Source organism: Peromyscus californicus, unplaced genomic scaffold (assembly GCF_007827085.1).
Source record: "Peromyscus californicus insignis strain IS unplaced genomic scaffold, ASM782708v3 Scaffold_5__1_contigs__length_169319896, whole genome shotgun sequence".
Lineage (NCBI taxonomy): Eukaryota > Metazoa > Chordata > Mammalia > Rodentia > Cricetidae > Peromyscus > Peromyscus californicus.
Genome location: NW_026294573.1, coordinates 137,253,250 through 137,274,658, shown reverse-complemented (window position 1 = coordinate 137,274,658; position 21,409 = coordinate 137,253,250). Strand labels below are relative to the sequence as shown.

General features: G+C 42.6%; 1 protein-coding gene across 7 annotated transcripts in view; it reads right to left on the bottom strand.

Moving 5' to 3' along the window:
- Window positions 1-237: 237 nt before the first annotated feature.
- Window positions 238-21,409, bottom strand: part of Rgs20 (regulator of G protein signaling 20) — a 135,332-nt gene continuing 114,160 nt past the window's right edge. For all 7 annotated transcript variants that reach the window (XM_052716371.1, XM_052716377.1, XM_052716376.1 and 4 more), the window contains 4 exons: window positions 18,135-18,283; window positions 13,236-13,319; window positions 4,221-4,455; window positions 238-1,176 (listed from right to left, as the gene is read on the bottom strand). In XM_052716371.1, the coding sequence (XP_052572331.1) occupies window positions 988-1,176; window positions 4,221-4,455; window positions 13,236-13,319; window positions 18,135-18,283 (657 nt within the window). In that variant the 3' untranslated portion in view covers window positions 238-987. The remainder of the gene's footprint in view (window positions 1,177-4,220; window positions 4,456-13,235; window positions 13,320-18,134; window positions 18,284-21,409) is intronic.

Below are 21,409 nucleotides of genomic sequence, written 5' to 3'. Positions count from 1 at the left end.
AACTTGCTTTTTGGTCATGGTGTTTTGCTGCAGCTATAGAAACTCTAACTAAGACAGTGGCTTAGGTTTACAACCACTTTTATCTGTAAACTATGAAATTATTCTATTAGCTGTGATTTAAAAAAAAGAAAGAAAAGAAAGAAATCCTGGCATGTAAAGACAGAATACTCATCTGGGAGGTGAAAGATCCTCACAAGATCCATGTTCCCCAGTAATCCCATATGAAATAATTCAAGATTGAGAGAAAACTTTTATGTTTTATTTTTCAGAGTGAAAATATCCACATTTCTTTCAATAAAAAATTAAAATATGTTTATTTGAAGCTTTGTGAACATGACAAGCTATGAACTTGAAAACTCATTCTTCAGGTTGGTAGATAATATGGTCATCCTTTCTGAATGAAGAATCACTTAAGCATTGCTTTTCTTCCCAAATACCTGAGACTGACCCACCTAGAGCACAGTGTGTGGTATGTTCCACCACCACAGCAGATGCACTCGGTTGCCGTTTTCACAAGGAATAGTCACATCTTCACGAAATGTGACTTCCAATCCTGGCATGGTGCTAAGTGAAGTATTCAGACTGAAAGAAGCGTTAGTTGGAAAAAACCTGAATGCCTTTCCTTCAGAGTGTAACAGGGTATTAACTCATGCAAAACAAAAGTGTCTCCATTTGCTCTGTGTGTCTGAGCTGCAGGCAGAGCAGAGGCTAGTGCGTGCCCTCCCCTTGAGAACATGCTACTGTCACTGTGAGCGTGAGCATACTGTCTTTCTAAGGCTGTCATATCCCTTTTTTTCCTGACAAGTATTACTAAAGGTGGCTGCAGTTATACTGTGAGTCTATAGCTCTCTGTGGAGGAAGAATTTGTTGCTACAATAGTCCAAGAATCTCTCTAGCAGAGAAGATCCTACCTCTAGATTTCCTGTGCTGAATGTGGCCCATGAGTTATTTTCTGGAATTATTAATAATAAGTATGCTTGACACCACCTATGCTTCAACTGCTCTCTCAGTTAAGGACTTCAGCAGGTCTTTGTAGACCGTGGAGTTCATGAACCGGGGATAGGAGTCTCTGTGCATTAGGGTGTAAATCTGAAGTTGAGCATCATCGAATATGTGTTGGGATGGATCCACCATGTTTCTGTTGATGCCCTCCCGTACGCGGGAGTCCAAACTGACCTGTGAACAGAAGCAGCAGTTGTATTTGTTACTTCTCTTGGAAATCCATCCCAACGCTCATACTTGTTTTATCAAACCAAACAAGATCTTCCAAAAATCTGAACTGCTAAGAGAAACTAACAGGTGGGGGAAGGGAACTCTGGGACTTCAGTGGCCCCAGGAGTGGTCCCCCAGTGGCCCCAGAAGGACTGTGGAACAGATTGCTGGCTTAATGCCAGGGGACTCGGTAGGTCATAGTGAGGGGCCATGCTTTGTATTTCTCACAAGTTGTAAGGAACTCACAAGTTGTAAGGAACTCTGGCTGCTTTAGAAAACCACACACTGCTTTGCTTCTTTTAAACGAGTGTGAGATGGCCTTTGAAGATAGACAGTAGCATGCACGGACTTATCCTGCTAATGAAGGCACACACCTGGGAGCTGCAGGCTCCCGCCCAGCTAGAAACTGGGCGTAGGTTTCTGGTGCCAGTCCAGGCCAACAGGAAGGTATCTGTAACATGAAGTGCCCAAATCACAGGGTCTGAGAGCCAGTGACATCCAGGTTTCTATCTGAAGGGACTCTAGCTCACTTGAACATGTGGCTCTGGCAGGCTTTGCCCTTCTCCTCTATTTCTGCTGCCTTGCTAAAATCTGTTAGATTACATTCCTGAAGCTGACCTCCAGGACCCATTCCTTTATTTGGCCACTTCCTCCTCCTGAGGCTGACTACCAAGGTCCAGCTACCAAAGTATTGAAGTCCAGCAATCAAAAGCCCACTTTGGCTCCCCGAATTACCATGCCCAGTTAAAATTAAACACCTCATCTTATAAACAGCCATTTTCCTATGGGCCATGGCTATCTCCTCTCTGCCCAGAGGCAGTCCTTTGTCCTCCAGGACAGATACTCCTTTCCTCTTTCCCTTTTTCCTTCCCTTCTCCCCGCCCCCCTCTTTGTCCCTTATCCTCACTCTCTGTCCCTCTGGGGCAAACAAATCTCCTTTGTGCTGAGAACTTGGCCTTGGGCATCCTGAGCTGATAACTCTCTTTCACTATCCCAACTGTCACACAATAGTGTGACACTATAGTGTGACAGTATCTAGAGTAAGCTAAGTGTGAATTCCTAATTACGAACTCATCTTGGAAAGTAAAATGATGGTTACTTCTAGGCTCGTGGGTTTACAAGGTTCTTTGTTTGTTTGGTTGGTTGGCTTTTCAAGACAGGGTTTCTCTGTGTAACAGTCCTGGCTGTCCTGGAACTCCCTCTGTAGCCCAGGCTGGCCTAGAACGCAGAGATCTGCTTGCTTCTGCCTCCTGAGTGCTGGGATTAATAGCATGTGCCACCACTGCCTGGCTGTTTATAAGTATTTTTATTAGAAATAAAGTGCTTGAAAACTAGCAAGCTCTTTCAATGGAACCATCTATTCCCCCAGTTTAGTGCCCTATGTATCTCTCATTTTGCTTCTCTTTCTATGTACCCTTCCCCATTCCCTCTATTTCTCTCTTTCCCTCTCGCCCCTCTCCTCTTTTCTGGACAGTTTCACTCTGTAACCTTGAACTTGTGTCCCAGGTGTTCTGATTACAGGTGTGCACCACTCTCCTACTTCCTCAACACATCTGTCTGGATTTGGGTCACAGCTTCCCAGCTGGCCTTCTGGAGTCTCTCCCAACATATTCTGTGATTTGGTCAAGGGACTCTTTCTAAAGAGCAAACTTCATCCTGATACTCAACTGTGCCTTGCTCTGGTTTGTTGGCTTCTCTCAGGATAAAGTCCAAAGTGTACCAGTCCCAAGGTTAGGCTTTTGAGCCCATGGTCATTTGTTTCCTGTAATTTCCAGCTCTATCTGACTATTCAGCTGAAAAGGTGTCAGAACCACGTGGGATTTAAAGAAGGAAGGAGCTAGAGTGGTCTTGTTTTGTTTCTTCTGTGTGGGACAACCTTTTCCTCTTCTCTCCTCATGAAGTCCACTAGAAGATCCTTATAGTATGCCAGAACACTGTCTAGGGGGGAGTTCTGTCATAGGACCAAGATGGTAGTTTTTCCTGCAGAAAACAAAAAATTTTTAGTTCTAAACCAAGGCACAAATGGAACCTCATTGTACAGCTGCCTTGAAGAACCTCCCTTTTCTTGGTCTGCTGTTGTCCAGCAGCTCTGATGGTTTGCTGGCCCTGCACACTGCCGTGTTCACTGCCCATTTACCACAACACTTCCACCCTTGGCTTCACTGGTCCTAGTCCCAGGATAACCTCATTTCCTGTGCTTCTGGCAAGTTCCTTTTCATTATCTGTTGTCTATCTCCATCTTGTCTTCCTATGATTCATTCTACCCTGAGGATGCTGGGCCATCATCACACCATGGATGCTCATGGGTCTTCCTGCCTCTGTGAGGTCCCTGACCACAGAAGAGAAGTTCTGCCTTATTAACCAGTCTTAGTTCTGACACAGCAGGAGATAATAATATTGATTGTGTAATTAGTGATACAAGGCACCTGAATTAAAAAACAACCCAACTTTCAGGACAGAAGATGTGAAGAAACAAATGCTAAGAGGTGGGAACCTGCGTAATCTCACTCCTCTGGCTTTTTTTTGTGTGTGATGTTAAGAAGATATCCTGGGGAAAACCTTCACAGTTTCACACTGAGGGCAATGCTGTAACTAGAAACACACCCCAGGAAAAAACTTTACTCCCAATAGTAGGATAATCTTATTTAAATGAGTGTTTATAGGGCACTGTGTTTTTAAAGAACAGAAAGGCTGGAGAGTATTTACCCAGCCCTGGGCTTATCCTTAGGGCCACAAAACAGAAAGCAAAGGAAAGGAAATGTGTGCCAGTGTGAGGGCCTGGACCCCTCCGCTACAAAGCTGGTGTGAATCATGGATGTTTTTTCCAGGGGGGGAAAATTTGAAAAATGCTTCACACTTTTTTCAGGGTTCCCTGAATCTGAACGATATGATTGGGAGGAGCCCATGGCTGTGTTTTGGAATATCGCTACTTGTTCAAGCAGCATGTGACCAAACACGGAAGCAGGCAATTTAGCAATGGCTCTCAGGAGACATTTGCAGACACACACCTCTTTAGGAGAGAGAATAGAAATGTAGTCTTCATATATTATCTTGGCTTTCTCCTCAATCGTGCTCTGATTAGCTTCCCTTTTCAGCTCCTCACAGGCCATCCAGAAAAGCATGTTTTCTTCACTGAATTCTGTTCGAAGGAATTCCCGGAATGCATTTCTTCCAGCTGGAGTCACCATTAGGTTGTCAAATGACTGGGCCCAGGCACAGACTTCTTCCAGAGTGGGGGTGGGGCTGAGCAGTGGTCAAAAGGAACAAAAGGAAGATGTTACCCCTGGTGACTCCAGCTTTTGTCACAAAGCTCTTTCTCTGCTGTGAAATACCTTTCTCCTTTCCTCAATCCTTTCGCAAAAACACCTACAAGCTGGATGTTTGCAAGTGGCTTTGTCGGAGTGTGTTGTAACTTCCTCATCCTCCCCCTCCCCTTTTTGGTTTTTCAAAACTGGGTTTCTCTGTGTAGCCCTGGCTATCCAAAAACTCTCTTTGTAAACAAGGCTGGCCTTGAACTCACAGAGATTCTCCTCCTCTCTCTGGGTCAAAGGCATGTGTCACCATGCCCAGTGCATTGTAACTTCTTGACCAACGTTACAGCCATACTTTGTTTACATCTGGGAACATCTGGAAAAACTTTTAAATTACAGAAGTGAAGAAAAATCCTGCAGCCATTTGACCCCAAACAGAACTAAGTGATGCTTAACAGTGGCCCAACAGAACATCAGTGGGCAATGTCCACTGAATGCTTTCTAAGATTCATATAACTTTTGAGAAAGAGAAAAGAACATACATGATATAATACCAAGTTATGAGGGACAGTATAGTAAAAGATTCACCAGATTCATTGTATCTGTTGTGAATTCCCCAGTGATGGCAACTGGGCTCTGAAGTGACATTTTGTAAATGGTCAGGACTGTTACTTGAGTTGCTCTTCCTAAAGGAGTCACAGTCCTGGCATAATTTAGTCTTCAGACAAACCCAGAAACCAGGAAGTCCAGTATGGCTGAGAACTGCTTATGTAATGGTTCTTTCAGACAACTCCCAGATCAGATAAGAGGTTTTGGCATGCTGAAATTGACGTGCTAAAGATGTCTTTGTGTAACAATAAAGAGACTTTGTAAAAGCAAAGCCATGAGACAGTCAGTCCATCAGAGGCCAATTCCCCTGCTGCTGCTAAAGCCGTGAAACATGCTGGAGTGACCCATGTAACACAGAACACAGACAAGACAGCAACAAAATCATCAGCTATAAATGCATTCTTGACATGAAGAGGGAGCCGCTCATCCGGAGAGGCCTGCTGGGCTTCACTTCCAGGCTTACCATCTTTGAGGGTGTTAGGATTCTGCCACTCCTATATGACCACACACGTACAGTTCAGTAGCTAAACAAGGGGTCTTACGTCTCATGTAATCAGTGTGCTGTGTGATTACGCAATCTGTGCATGCCTGGTGCAGCTCCATAAGCCCACACGTGCATATGCAGGGAAATCCTTAAAAAGCTGGTCACAGACTCCTCCCCTCTCCTCTGCTCGCTCCTCCTCCCCCTCCTCCTCCCCCTCCTCTCTCTCCCAGCACATGTCTTTCACAGCTGGTCACTCTCTTCTGCCACCCCCCCCCCCCAATAAAGCTCTGATACTGGGTTTTGTCACATGCCTTTCCTCACAGATTGAAAGTGCCACATTTAAAACCAAACCAATAGAGGTTTTTTTTTGTTTGTTTTGTTTTGGTTTTTGTTTTTTTGAGACAGGGTTTCTCTGTGTAGCTTTAGCTGTCCCGGAACTCACTCTGTAGACCAGGCTGGCCTTAAACTCACAGGGATCTGCCTGCCTCTGCCTCCCAAGTGCTGGGATGAAAGGTGTGCACCACCACTGCCCAGCATTTGAGTTTAACTGTACTGAGATCAGAAAAGGCCTATTTAATAGTGATCCTTAATATCTCTTTTCTTCTGTCTTTTCCCATTTCCATATTTTTATGTTTCCTTGAAGAATGTATTCTGTAGCTTTAAAAACTTTTACAAGATGGCCGATCCACTGTCTTCTGTGATCTGCTTTTCCCATCTTATTAAGTCTCTGAGATTTACCCACACTGCCTTGTGAGTAGGACTTGCATCTCACTCTCTGTTTTTGTAAGATTTTGCCATCACTGGTAATGGCAGCCTCTCAGATATCATATAGAAGAGGAATGAGCTACTTCTGGGCCATCTTGTGGAAGTGGTCCATTAAACCGTCTGGCTGCAATGTTGGATTGTGTCACCCAGAGGCAGTCCAAATGACTAGAATCTCATAATATGGCCTTTTTTAGAAGTGGGTCCTTGGGTTGGAGAGATGGCTCAATGGTTAAGAGCACTGGTTTCTCTTCCAGAGGACCTGGGTTCAATTCCCAGCACCTATATGGTGGCCTGCTGGGGCACCAGGCACTATGTGGTACACAGACATGCATGCAGGCAAAACATCTACCTGTACATCTAAAAATAAATTATTAAAAAGAAGAAAAACTGGGTCCTTGCAGACTTAACCACATTAAGATGAGGTCACTAGTTCAGGCTTAATCTGGAATGAAACTGAAACTCTTACACTTGGAGGAAGTTTGGTATAGACGTGGACAGAGAGAGAAGCTCTGGAGACACATGGAGAATATGGCCATATGACTGTAGTAATGAGTGTACAAGCCAGTGGATACCAGAGCTGAAGGCAGCTGCCAAAATGCCAGAAGAGGCAAGAAGGGAGTCTGTTCCAGGGCCTCGAGAATCAGTACAGAGAAGTCCTGGCCCTGCTGACATCTGGATCTTGAATTTCTGATCTTGGGACTGTGATATAAAATATTTTTGATGTTTTAAACTACTCAGGTTTTTTTTGTTTGTTTGTTTTTCGAGACAGGGTTTCTCTGTGTAGTTTTGCGCCTTTCCTGGAACTCGCTTTGGAGACCGGGCTGGCCTGGAACTCACAGAGATCCGCCTGACTCTGCCTCCCGAGTGCTGGGATTAAAGGCGTGAGCCACCACCGCCCGGCTACTACTCAGGTTTTAATGGCAAATAAATTTAAAAAGTTATCAATTGCTCATACAGTTTAACAGTTTGGAACTATTTGGATGCATTCCTTACATGTCTAACTTTCTATGCTATAGTTGATATCTCCCTCTTCATGTGGAAGTTGGACTTAACTCAGTAGTGATTAGTTCTTTTCTTCTAGATATTAAGGTTTTTGCCAGGTGTAGTGGTCCACGCCTTTAATCCCAGCACTTGGGAGATAGAGGCAGGCAGATCTCTGTGAGTTCAAGATCGGCCTAGTCTACAGAGTGAGTTCTAAGACAGCCAGACAGCTAGGGAGAGCTACATAGAGAGGCCCTGTCCCCCCAAAATAGGAGTAAGTGAGTGAAAACTAGGTTTGGGATTTATGTTTGCTCATTTAATGTATTCTCAGCATCCCATATTTTTATATGATTATATTTTCATATAGTTATATTATTTCTTAAAATGTACTATGATTTATTCATTGAGTAGGTATTAAATTGAAGTGGTCTTAGAAATATCAAACAGAAGAGGATTTTACTGAGTATGTTTTTAAAACTCCTGACTTTTGTTTTAATTGTTTTGGGGTTAATAATATAGTCTGTTCAATAATAATCCTAGTAATATATTCAGATAATTTACAAAAGCCAGACCTGGATGGTGAGGCACACCTCTAATTCCAGTGTACCAGAGGCTATGGAAGAAAGATTGTAAGTTTGAGGCCAGCCTGCTCTCATTAATGAGCCTGTCTCAAAACAATACTTTTTAAAAGGGCTATAATTGTAGCTAAGTGATATAACACTGCTTGGCATGTGCAAGGCCTTGGAGTTGATCTCTGGTACTGTCCCAAACCCAATACAAGCAAAAATCAATCAAACAAACAACACAAAAAGCAAAACCAAATTTTATGAGAAAAAGCTTAGTCAACTATTATAAATGTTTTCTGTATGCTTGAGAATGAGCAACTTGTTTTAGCATAAACTCTAGCTAGTTAGTCTAATTCTTCATCCCTGAGGGACATCCATGTGATAGCAGGATTGTAAATTTTCTACTCTAGAAACTTTCAATTACATGTTTAGGAACTATTAAATTAGTTATATTAGTTACATGCAAGTCCTTTCACTCTCAGCAAGCTAAGCTCCAGCATTTTAGTAGTGACCCTCTCTCGGCAGCTCTATTGAGTCATTTTGTTTGATGTGAGTGTCAGGAAGCAGTATAGAACCGAGGGTAGAGACAGACTCTGGTCAGAATGTCTGAGTTTAAAAGAAAGCAACACTATTTCTCCAAGGCCATACCAGCCCTGATAAAGCACAAGTCACAATCCATGCTGATCAAGAAAAGGGGACTCTTCCAGGTGGACACCGTTTGCCAAGGAGAATGTAGGCTGCGGTTGAACGCACACTTCCCCCTTGCCATCTGCTCCTGGGAAGAAGACAGTCAGCAGGAGGCAGCACTGGTCCTCAGAAACTTGGAGGCTGTGGATCAATTACTTAATCCCTCTCAATACTGAGAATACCTGCTTTCCTGGGTTATGAAGTTCTAATGAACCAGAATAATACCATAAAGCATACATACGGTTCTTGGCACATGGTAAGTACTCCATATTAACTGTAATTATTTTAGTCATTCCATTAAATTATCCAGTAAAGACTTTCTCATTTTTATCTCTTTTATTTTTCTTGTTTTGACATCATTTGGATTTATTTCTGCCATCTTATTGTCTAGTTATACTTGATTGTTTAGCTCTGAGGCTTGAAAAAATTTATCATCTGGATTGAGGATGTAGATCAGTAGTAGAGAACCTACCTGGTATGTTCGAGGCCCTGAGTTTGATCAGCAGCACTATGTAAACTAGGCAGGAGGGTCCAGAGTTCAAATCATAGCGAGTTTGAGGCCAGCCTAGGAGAACAGCTACATGAGAACCTGTCTCAAAAAACTAACACTATGATTATTATATAATGTATATATATATATATATATATATATATATATATATATGGATGGATAAAATACTCAATATCCATATCTATGTTAACCCTTTCCTCACATTTCTTCTTATAATTCAGAATTTTGATTTGGGGTCTTGTTTTTGTTTCCTGGAAAGCCTCCCTTAGAATTTCTTTGTACATTCAGGGATGGAACTCAGGTCATCGGCCTTGGCAGCAAGCATATTGAAGAGCTAAGCCATTTCCCTGGCTCTGCATTGCTAGAATTTTGACAAGAATGTATAATTTTTTCTTAAGTCAACCTTTTTTTAAACGTTTGAGATAATGATGGGTCTGCCTATGTGTTTGTAAGATATAATATAACAACTGATAGCAGACATGTGATGTATAGTGATATATATATATATGTATATATATATACTGACATTAGAGGTTTTACAATACTGTGAATAAAGGAAAAATATTACTAAGATGAAAAATAATGCAGATGCTCTTACATGCTCATTAGCCAGCTTCGTCAGTGGGGAGGGACATCCGAGAGAGGACAGTACAGGACCACAGTTCTCCAGTTTTTGATAGCTGAATTCTTCTTACTCACATTACTTTGTTAGATAGGGTCTCACTCTGTACCTCAGGCTGACCTCAAATTCTTGACCTCCTGACTCAGCCTTCCAAGTGATTGCATGGAAGTTTACATTGCCATACCTCACTTCCTTCTTCCTTTCTACCTTTCATTTCTTCAAACGAGTTAGAGCTCATTCCTCCATGTTTTACTATGGACAGCTTTAACATCTAAAACCCTTCCAGCTTTCAACTGAATTGTTTTTTTGACTCTTTTGTGGTGGGCTACTGCCTTTCAACTTTGTAATCTTGGACCAAGAGCCCATTTTTGTTTGACCTAATCTATGTGAAGTCTGGGATAAGAACTAAGGATGTCTGCCATTCCTTCAGGCAGGGACGTCTTTCGGGATCTCAGAAGAGTTGCAGGCCTAGGACTCCTTAAATTCCTTTCAGGAATCTGGGAGTTCAGTGTCTGCTCTCATGGTTCCAGGCATGGATGCTGTCAGCTTATCCAGATAAAGCCACCATGGACGACAATATTGCAGGTGAGACGGCACTGACCCCTCCTACCCACTGAGGATCACCACTTAGCAAAGTGATCATGTTGCTGATGTGGATTACAGCTGAAAGAACCTGAGAGGAACCAGCATTCTGAGAGGACCCTACCATATACTGCCAGCCTGGGAAAGAATCCACAGGAAGAATGTGAAATATGATTTCCACTCACCATGTATTCTTTTTTAATAGCACCATAAAATCCCATTTAAGCAATCTATACTTTCTTAGAGAAAGATGCCACTTTGCCTTCCTGAGCTCAGCAGTCACAACTCAGGGCTCAATTTACTCACTTACTGAGTTTTGTTTTTCAAGTATTTTATTATTTCCTTATTTTTTGCACAACATTTTAAATGCATGCCAAAACTAAGGTTTTGCAGTGAGAAACTCTATGATCTGCAAGTCAGAAAGATAAATCTCAGTATTGTTTTGTTTTATTTCACCTTGGTGCTGAAAATTGAACACAGGGCCTCATGCAGGCTGATTAAGGGTGAAGGTTATATACCAAGAATTTGATACACAGATGTCCTAGTTAGCTTTAATTGTCAACTTGATTCAGCCTAGAGTCATCTGATAAGAGGAGAGCCCCATGGAGGAATTGACTACACAGGTTGTCTTGTGGGCATGTCTGTGGGGGATTGTCTTGATTGTTAATTGATGTAGGAGGGCTCAGTCCACTACGGGCCACACAGTTCCCTAGACAGACAGTCGTAGGCTGTATAAGGAACTGAGCCTGAATCTGAGCCTGAGCCAGAAGGTGAGTCTGTCGCAGATGGACTGTAGATAAAGGGCTAGGGTCCCAGTGTGGCTCAGACCACTAGGGGAGAGCACAGGCACCAAAAGGTTTCAGCACCAAAATGTGAGTGTTACAGCTCTGCAGCTCAGGTATAGCCTGACTTTCTGACAAGTCAGGATTCCTTTCTCTCCAGAGCTGCAACACTCTCACCGAGCACCTAAGCAGAGCTTCAGTCACAGACAGACTGTGCTATAGGCCTGGGGCTGTGACTCATCTGTGAAGCATCTGCTTAGCACTGTGAGCATCTGCCCCCAAAAACAGACATTTTATCACTCTGTGTTTTATTAATTGGATGTGACTTAGAACGAAACCAGACCAAGCTACACTGGATACTTCCCTTTGGCCAGGCTGTGTTACAAGTGCCTCTCTTCCCTACTCAGTATTCACAACCACCCTTGATTGGCTTAGCCACAACAAACAGTTATCATCCTTGCTTTATGCACACACAAATTAAGGCAGAATGTGCCCATTGTTAAGCCAGGGCTGAAGGCCGCACAAGCAGGACAACCAGCTCTCTGCATCCTGCCTGCCCTAGTGCTTGGGAGCCATGGTACAGAATACAGTGCCTTGGGGTCTGTGAGACACTTGTTGTTTCTGACAAATTCATTACCAAGGGAAGTGGGGCAGGGGTGTTGTTGTATCTTCCAGACTTTGAAAACCTGGGCAAATATACATAAGGTAAAGATGAAAGGAAGTTTACATAACCGGGATGGTCTACTATTCTACCTTTGAAGATAAACAAGTTAACAGAAAATGATTTGAACAATGCCAATAGGATATTTGTCTAATGTCTGCAATTATAAAGGCATAATATTAAGAATAGGTATAAAGGGGCTGGAGAGATGACTCAGCAGTTAGTAGTGCTGGCTGCTCTTGTAGAGGACTAGGGATTGATTCCCAGTACCCATGTGGTAGCTCAGCCTTCTGTAACTCCAGTCCCAGGGGACCCAACACCCCTTCCTGATATTCATAGGCACTGGGCATGCACCTGGTGTACATATATACATACAACCAAAATACTCACATACATGAAATAAATATTTAAGAAAGAGTAAAATAAAGAAGAGATGTAAGAATAGTTAAAGGAAGGTAAATCCATAGGAAATTTGATAAAAGAAAGAAAAGAGTCAACGGAAGAAAGATAAACAGAAAAGCAATACAAAGTTTGGTGTGGAGGAGTAGAAGGAGGGCTGGAAGATCCATCAGATCTGGGACTCCCAACTCACTCCTGCATCAAATACCCCAAAATTAAATATTAAAAACTGAAACATTAAATTAAAGGTAAAAACATTACATTATGTATTTTTTCTTCAAAATACTTAGATTTTAAACAGCAGATTGCTGGTGGTTTCCACTGAATTCAAACACTCTCTTTTGCAGGGAAGGGGCTCAAAGACCCAGGCATCCAGGAAGCAGAAGTGTGAGATATTCACAAGGTGCTTCCTTGAGACTGTACAAGCAGTCATGGTTGCTGGGCAGGGGACTCTTAGACCGCCAATACCTGTGAGTTGTGCAAAGAGCTTCAGGGAGGCAGTTCTGTGAGCTGTCACTTGTACTGAGTGGGCTTTGTGATGAATCTGCCTTGGAGTCACCCGTTTCTGCAGGCAACCCCTGGCCTATGATCATGTGAATAACTCCAATACACTCACTGGTTCACTAAGTCTTTGATCTGCCGACAGTGCCCCATCTGGGGTAGATGTTGGTTCATGTCTTCCGGGAAAAGTCATACAATACTTCAGCTAGTTAGAACTAATTTGTAACTGAAAAATGTAATTCTTCGATTTTCCTGAAGACCTACTATGAGGTATCATTATGTTTTTTACTTTTAAAGATATATATATATATATATATATATATATATATATATAATGTAAAAATAAAATCACATTATGCATTGTTATAGGTTGTCAGGAGGGATCAACTTCTATTTGTGATTCAGCATTGGAACCGAAGAGTGAGCTGACTTTTCCCCCTGTTATGAAATGAGTTAAAAGAAATTCTACAGGGGAAATTCAAAGCCACACTGAGATCTGATGTTACTAAATGGTAGTTATGGGAAAATGTATGTGTTCTGTTGAAACTTACAATGCAAAAAGTACAAGGGAGATGCTGGCATCTCTGTCAGAAATGTGAGATAATAAAATGCAAGAGTTCACCTTTCTTCACAAGCCGGAATGTCTGTCCTGAGTTCATGGGAGGCTCTCCCGGGTCTCTGGTCTTCCTGGTTTCTCACAGTGAGGCTGTAAGAAACAAGACAATTATGTGTTGACTGAGATATTTGAATAAACGTATTTCCTAAATGAATATATTTAAGATAATTTTAGATACTCAAATAAAATTACTTTTTTTTAAAGATGTGACCCTGATTGATATTTTTAAGAGGACCAAAAGTGGTCTGGAGAGATGGCTGGGTGGTAAAAAGCACTTTCTGCAGAGAACAGGGGTTCAATTCCCAGCACCCACGTGGAGGCTCATGTTCCAGGGGATTAGAGATATTTTTCTGACTTTTGTAGACAACAGTCACACATGTGGTAGTAGTGTATGTGCAGGCAGTACATACAAATAAAAAATAAAAATAAATACATCTTTTAAAAAAGAAAACAAGCCAGGGTGGTGATACACGCCTTCACTCCTAGCACTTGGAAGGCAGAGGCAGGTCTGTCTACCTCTATGAGTCCTAGGCCAGTCCTAGGCCACATAGTGAGACTCTGTCTCCAAAATCAAAACTAACAGAAAGAAAATGAGTTTTGTTTTTTGTTTTGGTAGGGCTGGTGAGATGGCTCAGAGGGTAGACGTTTCCACTGCCAAAATGCTCTCTACCCACAACCGTAGAGCAGACGATCCACTCTTACCATTTGAGGAACCAACTCTTTTCCTGGGCAGCTGGGCCAGTGCGTACTCCTGGTATGTAGCAGGGGTCTCAAGGGATCCTTTCCCAACTGTTGTTTGCTTGGTGGGTGTGAAATGTCACTTGAGTTTGATTTACATTTACTAAAGGCTGATTTTGTCCAGCCTCTCTCCATGTATCACTAGCTATCACATATTTTCTCTGAAAACATGTCTTTTTCTATTCCTTGATATTTAAATATCGGTTTGTCTTTTACTTCCGAGATAGACGGCTTTATATATTCCAAAGATTTTACTGTTGTGCACAGGGTGTTTTGCCTGCATGTCTGTCTGTGCACCACACATGCATGCTCGGTGTCCACAGAGGTCAGAAAAGGGCTTTGGATGGATCCCTTGGAACTGGCGTTACAAGTGTTTGTGAACCACTTTGTGGACACTGAGAGTTGAGCCCATGTCCTCTGCAAGAGCAGCCAGGGCTTTGAACTGTATAATAGCTTTATGTATTTTAGATATAAGCTCTGATGATAGCTATTTTTATGGACTTTACATTCTTCTTTACTCATCAGTTCTAATAAAGTTTCTTTTGGACTTTTGGGGTGTTTTTGCGTCATCTAAAAATTGGGAGGATTTTCTCTGTCCTTTTCCAAGTCCTAAGCTCTATCTATATGCCTCCTCTTGGCTGATGCCTACAACACAATGTTGTGTGACATTGTGGAAGTGGAAGAGACTGTCAAGTCTTTCTCTTATTCTTGACTTATTTAGCAGGAAGTTTTCAGAATCCCAACAGCTTAAAATAGTGTTTTGTTTTGATGCTGAAGACAAAACCCAGTACTTCAGCAAGAGTGAGCATGTGTTTTACCCCTGAACAACCCTTTGAACCTCTAAAAATGAATTTTTATCATTGATGATTCAAGCTTTTTGTTTTGCTACTGTATTATTAGTGCTTCTGTTCATTTTCCTATGCTTTTCCTAAGCATTTTATCTTACGAATGTCTTTTAGCCTGCTTTTAGCAATCAGCTTTGTAAGTTTTTTTAGTGTGTGTATGTGTGTGTGTGTAAGAGAGAGAGAGAGAGAGAGAGAGAGAGAGAGAGAGAGAGAGAGAGAGAGAGATCTATTTTTATGTAAAGACAAAATCATTAAAAATGCAGGAATCCTTTTGAGTCATTTCAATAAACAACGGTTTTTAAAAATGAAACAAAACAAAACAAAACCCTTTGAGAGGCACTGGGTGGCCTCCTGTCTGGGGAGCATTTATCCTGCCTGACTTCCTGGCTTATTTGTAAGCAGAACACGTGACTGCACAGTGGGTATGAAAAAGCAAAGAAAAAGGAATTATGAATTTGACACAAGGCTGCAAAGAGACTTGGAAGCTATATTGTGAACTTAATAATGCAAAATTTCCTTGAGCTTTGACATTTTCGATCTTATTTTGCTAAAGCAGAAATAGTTTAAAGGAGACAATGTATTCTAGAGAAAAGGCACAGGATATTCTTTTGGTTCATTGTGTTTATGGGGGTCTTCTGTGGCTGTTATTCCAGAAGAGGATGATGAACACAAGCCAAAGCCCTGCTTGCCATACTTCTAAATGTTCTATAAGACTCAGGGCTTCCCTTTCCAGTGAGAAAGGAGGGGGACACCTTCCAGCATTACAGAAAACAATTAAAGTTTATTGCCTTATTAGCATATGTTAATTATGTGACATTTTCACACATGCATATAAATGTGTTTTGATCATCTCATTACCCTCCCTTGTCCCTTTTTTGTTCCCACTGACCCCTTCCTATTTCCAACTAGTCCTTCTACTTTTATGCCCCTTTTCTTTCTTTTTGGTGGCCCAATCAATGAGTTAGAGAGTTGCTTACATGAGTGTGGGTGAAGTGCTATTCACAGAAGCATGCACAACTCACCAGTGGCTAAAAAGTTTATATTTTAGAGGATAAAAATCTGAGTGCTTTCCTTTATATTAGAAGGCCATCGACTGGAATTCTGAGAGGAATGTTTTTGAGACTTAGGAAAACATTGCTAGTTATCTTTCTAGAAAATTTACTATGTATACCAACACAGACACGTCTTCAAAGAATGCTGGGTGGGGGGGTTGGTAAGTCAAGGAAATTGAATTGTTTTCCACTGATGTGATATCAACACATTATGTTTCAGGATAATTATGAATCAATTAATTTTGGGAAAAAATTCTTCTCAATACACATAAACTTTATTGTGTATGCCCCCTACTCTGAGTCCCAGAGATAACCATCAAGCTTAATTTGTCATCCTTCTTGTTCACTGTTATGCTACTGTGCACACATATGCATCTTAAATGTTGTATAAGCACTGTGTTCTGTGCACACATATGCATCTTAAATGTTGTATAAGCACTGTGTTCTGTGCACACATATGCATCTTAGATGTTGTATAAGCACTGTTTTCTGTGCACACATATGCATCTTAGATGTTGTATAAGCACTGTGTTCTGTGCACACATATGCATCTTAGATATTGTATAAGCACTGTGTTCTGTGCACACATATGCATCTTAGATGTTGTATAAGCACTGTGTTCTGTGCACACATATGCATCTTAGATATTGTATAAGCACTGTGTTCTGTGCACACATATGCATCTTAGATGTTGTATAAGCACTGTGTTCTGTGCACACATATGCATCTTAGATGTTGTATAAGCACTGTGTTCTGTGCACACATATGCATCTTAGATGTTGTATAAGCACTGTGTTCTGTGCACACATATGCATCTTAGATGTTGTATAAGCACTGTGTTCTGTGCACACATATGCATCTTAGATGTTGTATAAGCACTGTGTTCTGTGCACACATATGCATCTTAGATGTTGTATAAGCACTGTGTTCTGTGCACACATATGCATCTTAGATGTTGTATAAGCACTGTGGTCTGTGCACACATATGCATCTTAGATGTTGTATAAGCACTGTGTTCTGTGCACACATATGCATCTTAGATGTTGTATAAGCACTGTGTTCTGTGCACACATATGCATCTTAGATGTTGTATAAGCACTGTTTCACAGTGCCCATTGTTCCGGAATTGCTTTCCTCCCTGTAGCACATGAGTTTAGATGACAACGGCATGAAGACACCACGAGGCCTGGATCCACATATTTCTCATTTGTGAATGGAACCACTTCCATTTTCTCATGGAGACTGAGGCCATAGCAAATCCCCACAGATATTCTTTCTGCATGTGCCTCATATTTTCTTAGAGGGCTTAATAAGGGGAACATTTAGAAGGTGTATATTCAACTTGCATTTTTTTTTCTTTTTGAGGCAGGGTCTCTCTGTATCACTGGCTGTCCTGGAAAACACTATGTAGATCAGGCTAGACTCGAACTCACAGAGATCTGCCTGTCTTTTCACACCACTCCCACCCCAGTCCTGGGGTTAAAGGTGTGTGTACAACAGGCTATCAGCTTGCATTTATCTTGATCTTATTGGCAGGAGCACATATAGATTACCTATTCTGTGCCACTTCATTTGCTTGTTTCTTATTTGGTCGTTTTATGTCGTGACACTCTTCGTATATTATGGATATGAATTCTTTCCTGCATGTGTGTGGGTACCCATGTGTGTGTGTGTGCATGTGGAGTCTACAGACAAAATCAAGTAGCCTTCCTCAGGAGCTACCTACCTTGGGTTTTTGTTTTGGTGTTTTGAGACAAGGTCTCTCATTGGCTGAAGCTAGGCTGACTGGCTGGTCAGTGAGTGTCAAGGATCCACCTGCCTCAGTCTCCCAGATACTGGGACACAGGTCTGGGATTACAGCCATCATGCCAAATTTGGGATTTTTTTCCTGTTCTTTTCTTCCTTCCTTCCTTCCTTCCTTCCTTCCTTCCTTCCTTCCTTCCTTCCTTCCTTCCTTCCTTCCTTCCTTCCTTTCTTTCTCTTTTAAACTTTTTAAAAAGCATATTTCAATTTATATATTTTTCTTTTATATGGACTGGTATTTTGCCTGCATATGTGTCTGTGTGAGGGTGTTGGATCCCCTGGAACTGGAGTTACAGACAGTTGTGAGCTGCCATGTGGGTACTGGGAATTGAATCCAGAGGCCTTTGGAAGGGCAGCCTGGGCTACAAAAGAGCCAAACCAAACCCTACTTCCCAGTTGTGTCATAAATAGGTTGTAGTCAAAGGCCCCTTCCCACCAGCTCCTTAGTAAAAAGCCCCCAGCCTTACCAAGAACAGCTGCAGCAGCAGCACCAGCAAAAGCAGCAGGCATTGGAGCCGCGGCTGCCTGCGCCCTGCTGGCTTGGGATGGAGCCCTCGGTCTCGCTTCCGCCGCACGTCTGCTGCATCCGCATCTCAGGCCACTCGGATCCCGCAGGCTGCAAAAGAAAAAACAAAAACAGTTGTGATTTAAACCCAGGTGTTTGTTTAGCTAAGTTAATGGAACATGGTATAAGTTCCAGGAATAAAATGGAGAACAGGCTTGCCCTTATGTGGCTTACTAAGGGAGGCAAATCAGTATACAGAGGTCACTGGTAAGTTTTGGCCACAGAATCGTTTCTGGGCTTCAGATTCCCTCTGTACAGAAACGCGGTAGAGCAGTTAAAAGGGACAGCACAACCACACTTGCCCAGGAGTCTGAGCACAGAGATGGACAGCTGCAAGCTATGCCAAAAAGGCCAGCCACTCAAACCGGGCCTCTGAAGAACATTTGGAGGAGGTGGCAAGATCTAAAGCCAGAGTCTTACATGCTACTAACATCTTCACTAGCTGTGTGGTGTTTTACAAGAGCCCTAACTCTCCACCAGCAGCATAGCACTAAGAACACTGCTTACTATATAGCAATTGCTTAGTATTTCCTAGGAAGCCACCATCCTGAGCCCTGCCCAGTCCTTGGAGGGACAGTGCTCTTGTCCATCTCCAGGGGTTCAAAGCCATCAATTAGATCTGACCTTCAGCCTGTTTATTGTTGCAGATTAGAAGATCGAATGACAGAGGTGGGCACACAGCAGCTAAGAAAGGAGAAATTGCTATATCCAATTTTGCTTTTGAAAACTTTCAACTCTTGATGGATCTAACTGAAAGCTAAAACCACACACACACACACACACACACACACACACAAACCTTAAATAGGACTTTAGAATTAAGTGCTAGATTTGTTTATTCCTGTTGACTGTGATGTATCCTATGTGCAATTTGGATTTATTTATTTACTCATTCATTCATTCATTCATTCAGAAATGAGGTCTTGCTATATTACTCAGGCTGGCCCCGAACTCATGCTCAAATGCTCCTCCTGCCTAAGCCCTATTTATGAAGAATGGCATGGCATCTGGATTTTTTTAAATTAGTTGGGCACATAAGAAGAATTAGCAAATGGCTTCCTCACTCTTTATACTCACAATACCCAGATACTGCTCCATAGCACCTTAGACTGGACTGAGCAGGCCAAGGTTTACAAGTCTGTGTAGTCTTCTTGGTCAGAAGGAAACAGAGATATTGCCAAATTCTCTACTGTGTTCTATGGGCACCTTTGGGGGATGGTGTCAAGACAGAGTCTCAAATGACCCCAGGGCAGACACACCAGGCACCAGGTTCTCAGCTCATCTGTGGCATTGCAACAGAAACACAGGCCAACAAGGGTTCATTTCACTTCAGGACACTGAGGCACAAGGAGGAGCCTGCACAATTCCCAAAGATGTTTAGAGCCCAACATCTCCAGATAGCTGTTATGTTCTAAGAGATTTTGATATAACTTTCAGAGACAACAAGAAGGATCCATTTTTCTCTGGGATGCAGGGCAGGTGTTCAGCACTGGCTAAAGCAGTGGAGAACACTGCTTTAAATCAAAACCTATACTGATATGTTCTTATTATAAGCTTTCCTTCCATATTTATTTTCCTATACGTCATCAACAAGAAAATTTGGGGGACTTTCCACTGTGCCTTGGCGGCCTCACCAACGGGCTGTCAACCGAGCAGCCAGCTAAATCACCCTTAGACTAGCACTAAAGATTTTGAAGGCACTGCTTGAAGAAACTCTTAGGAAACAACTGCGACTTGTTGCTCGTGCTCCTGAAGGGCCAGCCCCAACCATAACTGTTTCTAACAGTTGGCACTGGACTGTTTGCAACCACATGCCTCAGCATAGTCTAGCAGGATCTGAAGCCATTTCCACTCAGGCCAGAGTGGAGCATGTCCCTAGTGGCTGAGCAAAGGGACTGTTGGGACTGGTGCAAAAGGGACAATGTTGTGATTGGTGGACGCACAGACCTTCATGTGCATGAAAGATGTGACGAGACTGGCACAATATCCCGTCAGCAGCTATTTAACCCTGCAGTTCTGCCCACCGAGTGAGCCAGGAGACCCTCCTGTGCCATCTCCCCTGCGGCAATAAAAGGCAGTGGTCTCTTCTTGCCTACTTTTGGGAGACTGAAGCTGGGCTGGTAACACAAAGGCAGCAGGGCAGCAGACACAGTGGAGCAGTGGCACTCGGGGGCAGAGACACAGGAACACCACCCTGACAAGCAGCAGGGTGGAGCTGAGCAACCCAGGCTGAGCAGGAGCACTCAAGTGCTGGCTGCACTGGCAGCTTCAACCTGGAGGGAGCTGCAAGACCAGCTGCAGACTGAAGCAGAGGTAGCAAAGGGTGGCAACTGTGGCAGACATCATAGCAAAAGAAGAGGAGGAGCAACAGGAGGAGCAGCAGGAGGAGCAGCAGGAGGAGGAGGAGGAAGAAAAGTGGATAGAGGGGAGAAGAGCAGACTAAAGGTTAAAAGGCTGTAAAGAGCCAGAGAAGAAAAACTACAGTCTGTGGCAGTGAGAAAAGTTCACGAAATCTGTCAAACTTTTGGAAGTCCCTGAAACCCCAGGCTTGGGTGCTGTCACCCTAACACTGCCAAGAGCTGAGGAATCTTGAGGTGCCAGACCTTCACACATTCTATAACAAACGAGGGTACTGCCTACTGGTTCTTCTGCCTGTCTGCTACACTGTGGACTGTCAAACATGGAAGGACACAAAGACTACCGAAGTCCAGTACTTCAAGAGTTTCTTTGACTACCCCTGATGTCTATTCTATCTAGGTAAACAAAAGACTCCAGTCAGCTGTTTGAAAATATTGTCTCATTAAAAGTAAAAGCCTCAACTGCTCTCCACAGGGGGAAGAATTGTTACACATGATGTTCAAGAATGGTGTTTTTTTGTTTGTTTTTCAACAGTCACTTTGGCCAGTGTCTTAGTTAGGGTTTCTATTGCTGTGAAGAGACACAATGACCACAGCAACTCTTATAAAGAAAGCACTTAATTGGGTGGCTTGCAGTTTCAGAGGTTCAGTCCATTATTATCATGACTGGGAGCATGGCAGTATGCAGGCAGACATGGTGCTGGAGTAGTAGCTGAGAGTCCTACATCTTGCAAGCAACAGAAAATGAACTGAGATACTGGGCGGTATCCTCAGCATAGAAAACCTCAAAGCCCACCCCACTGTGACACATTTCCTCCAA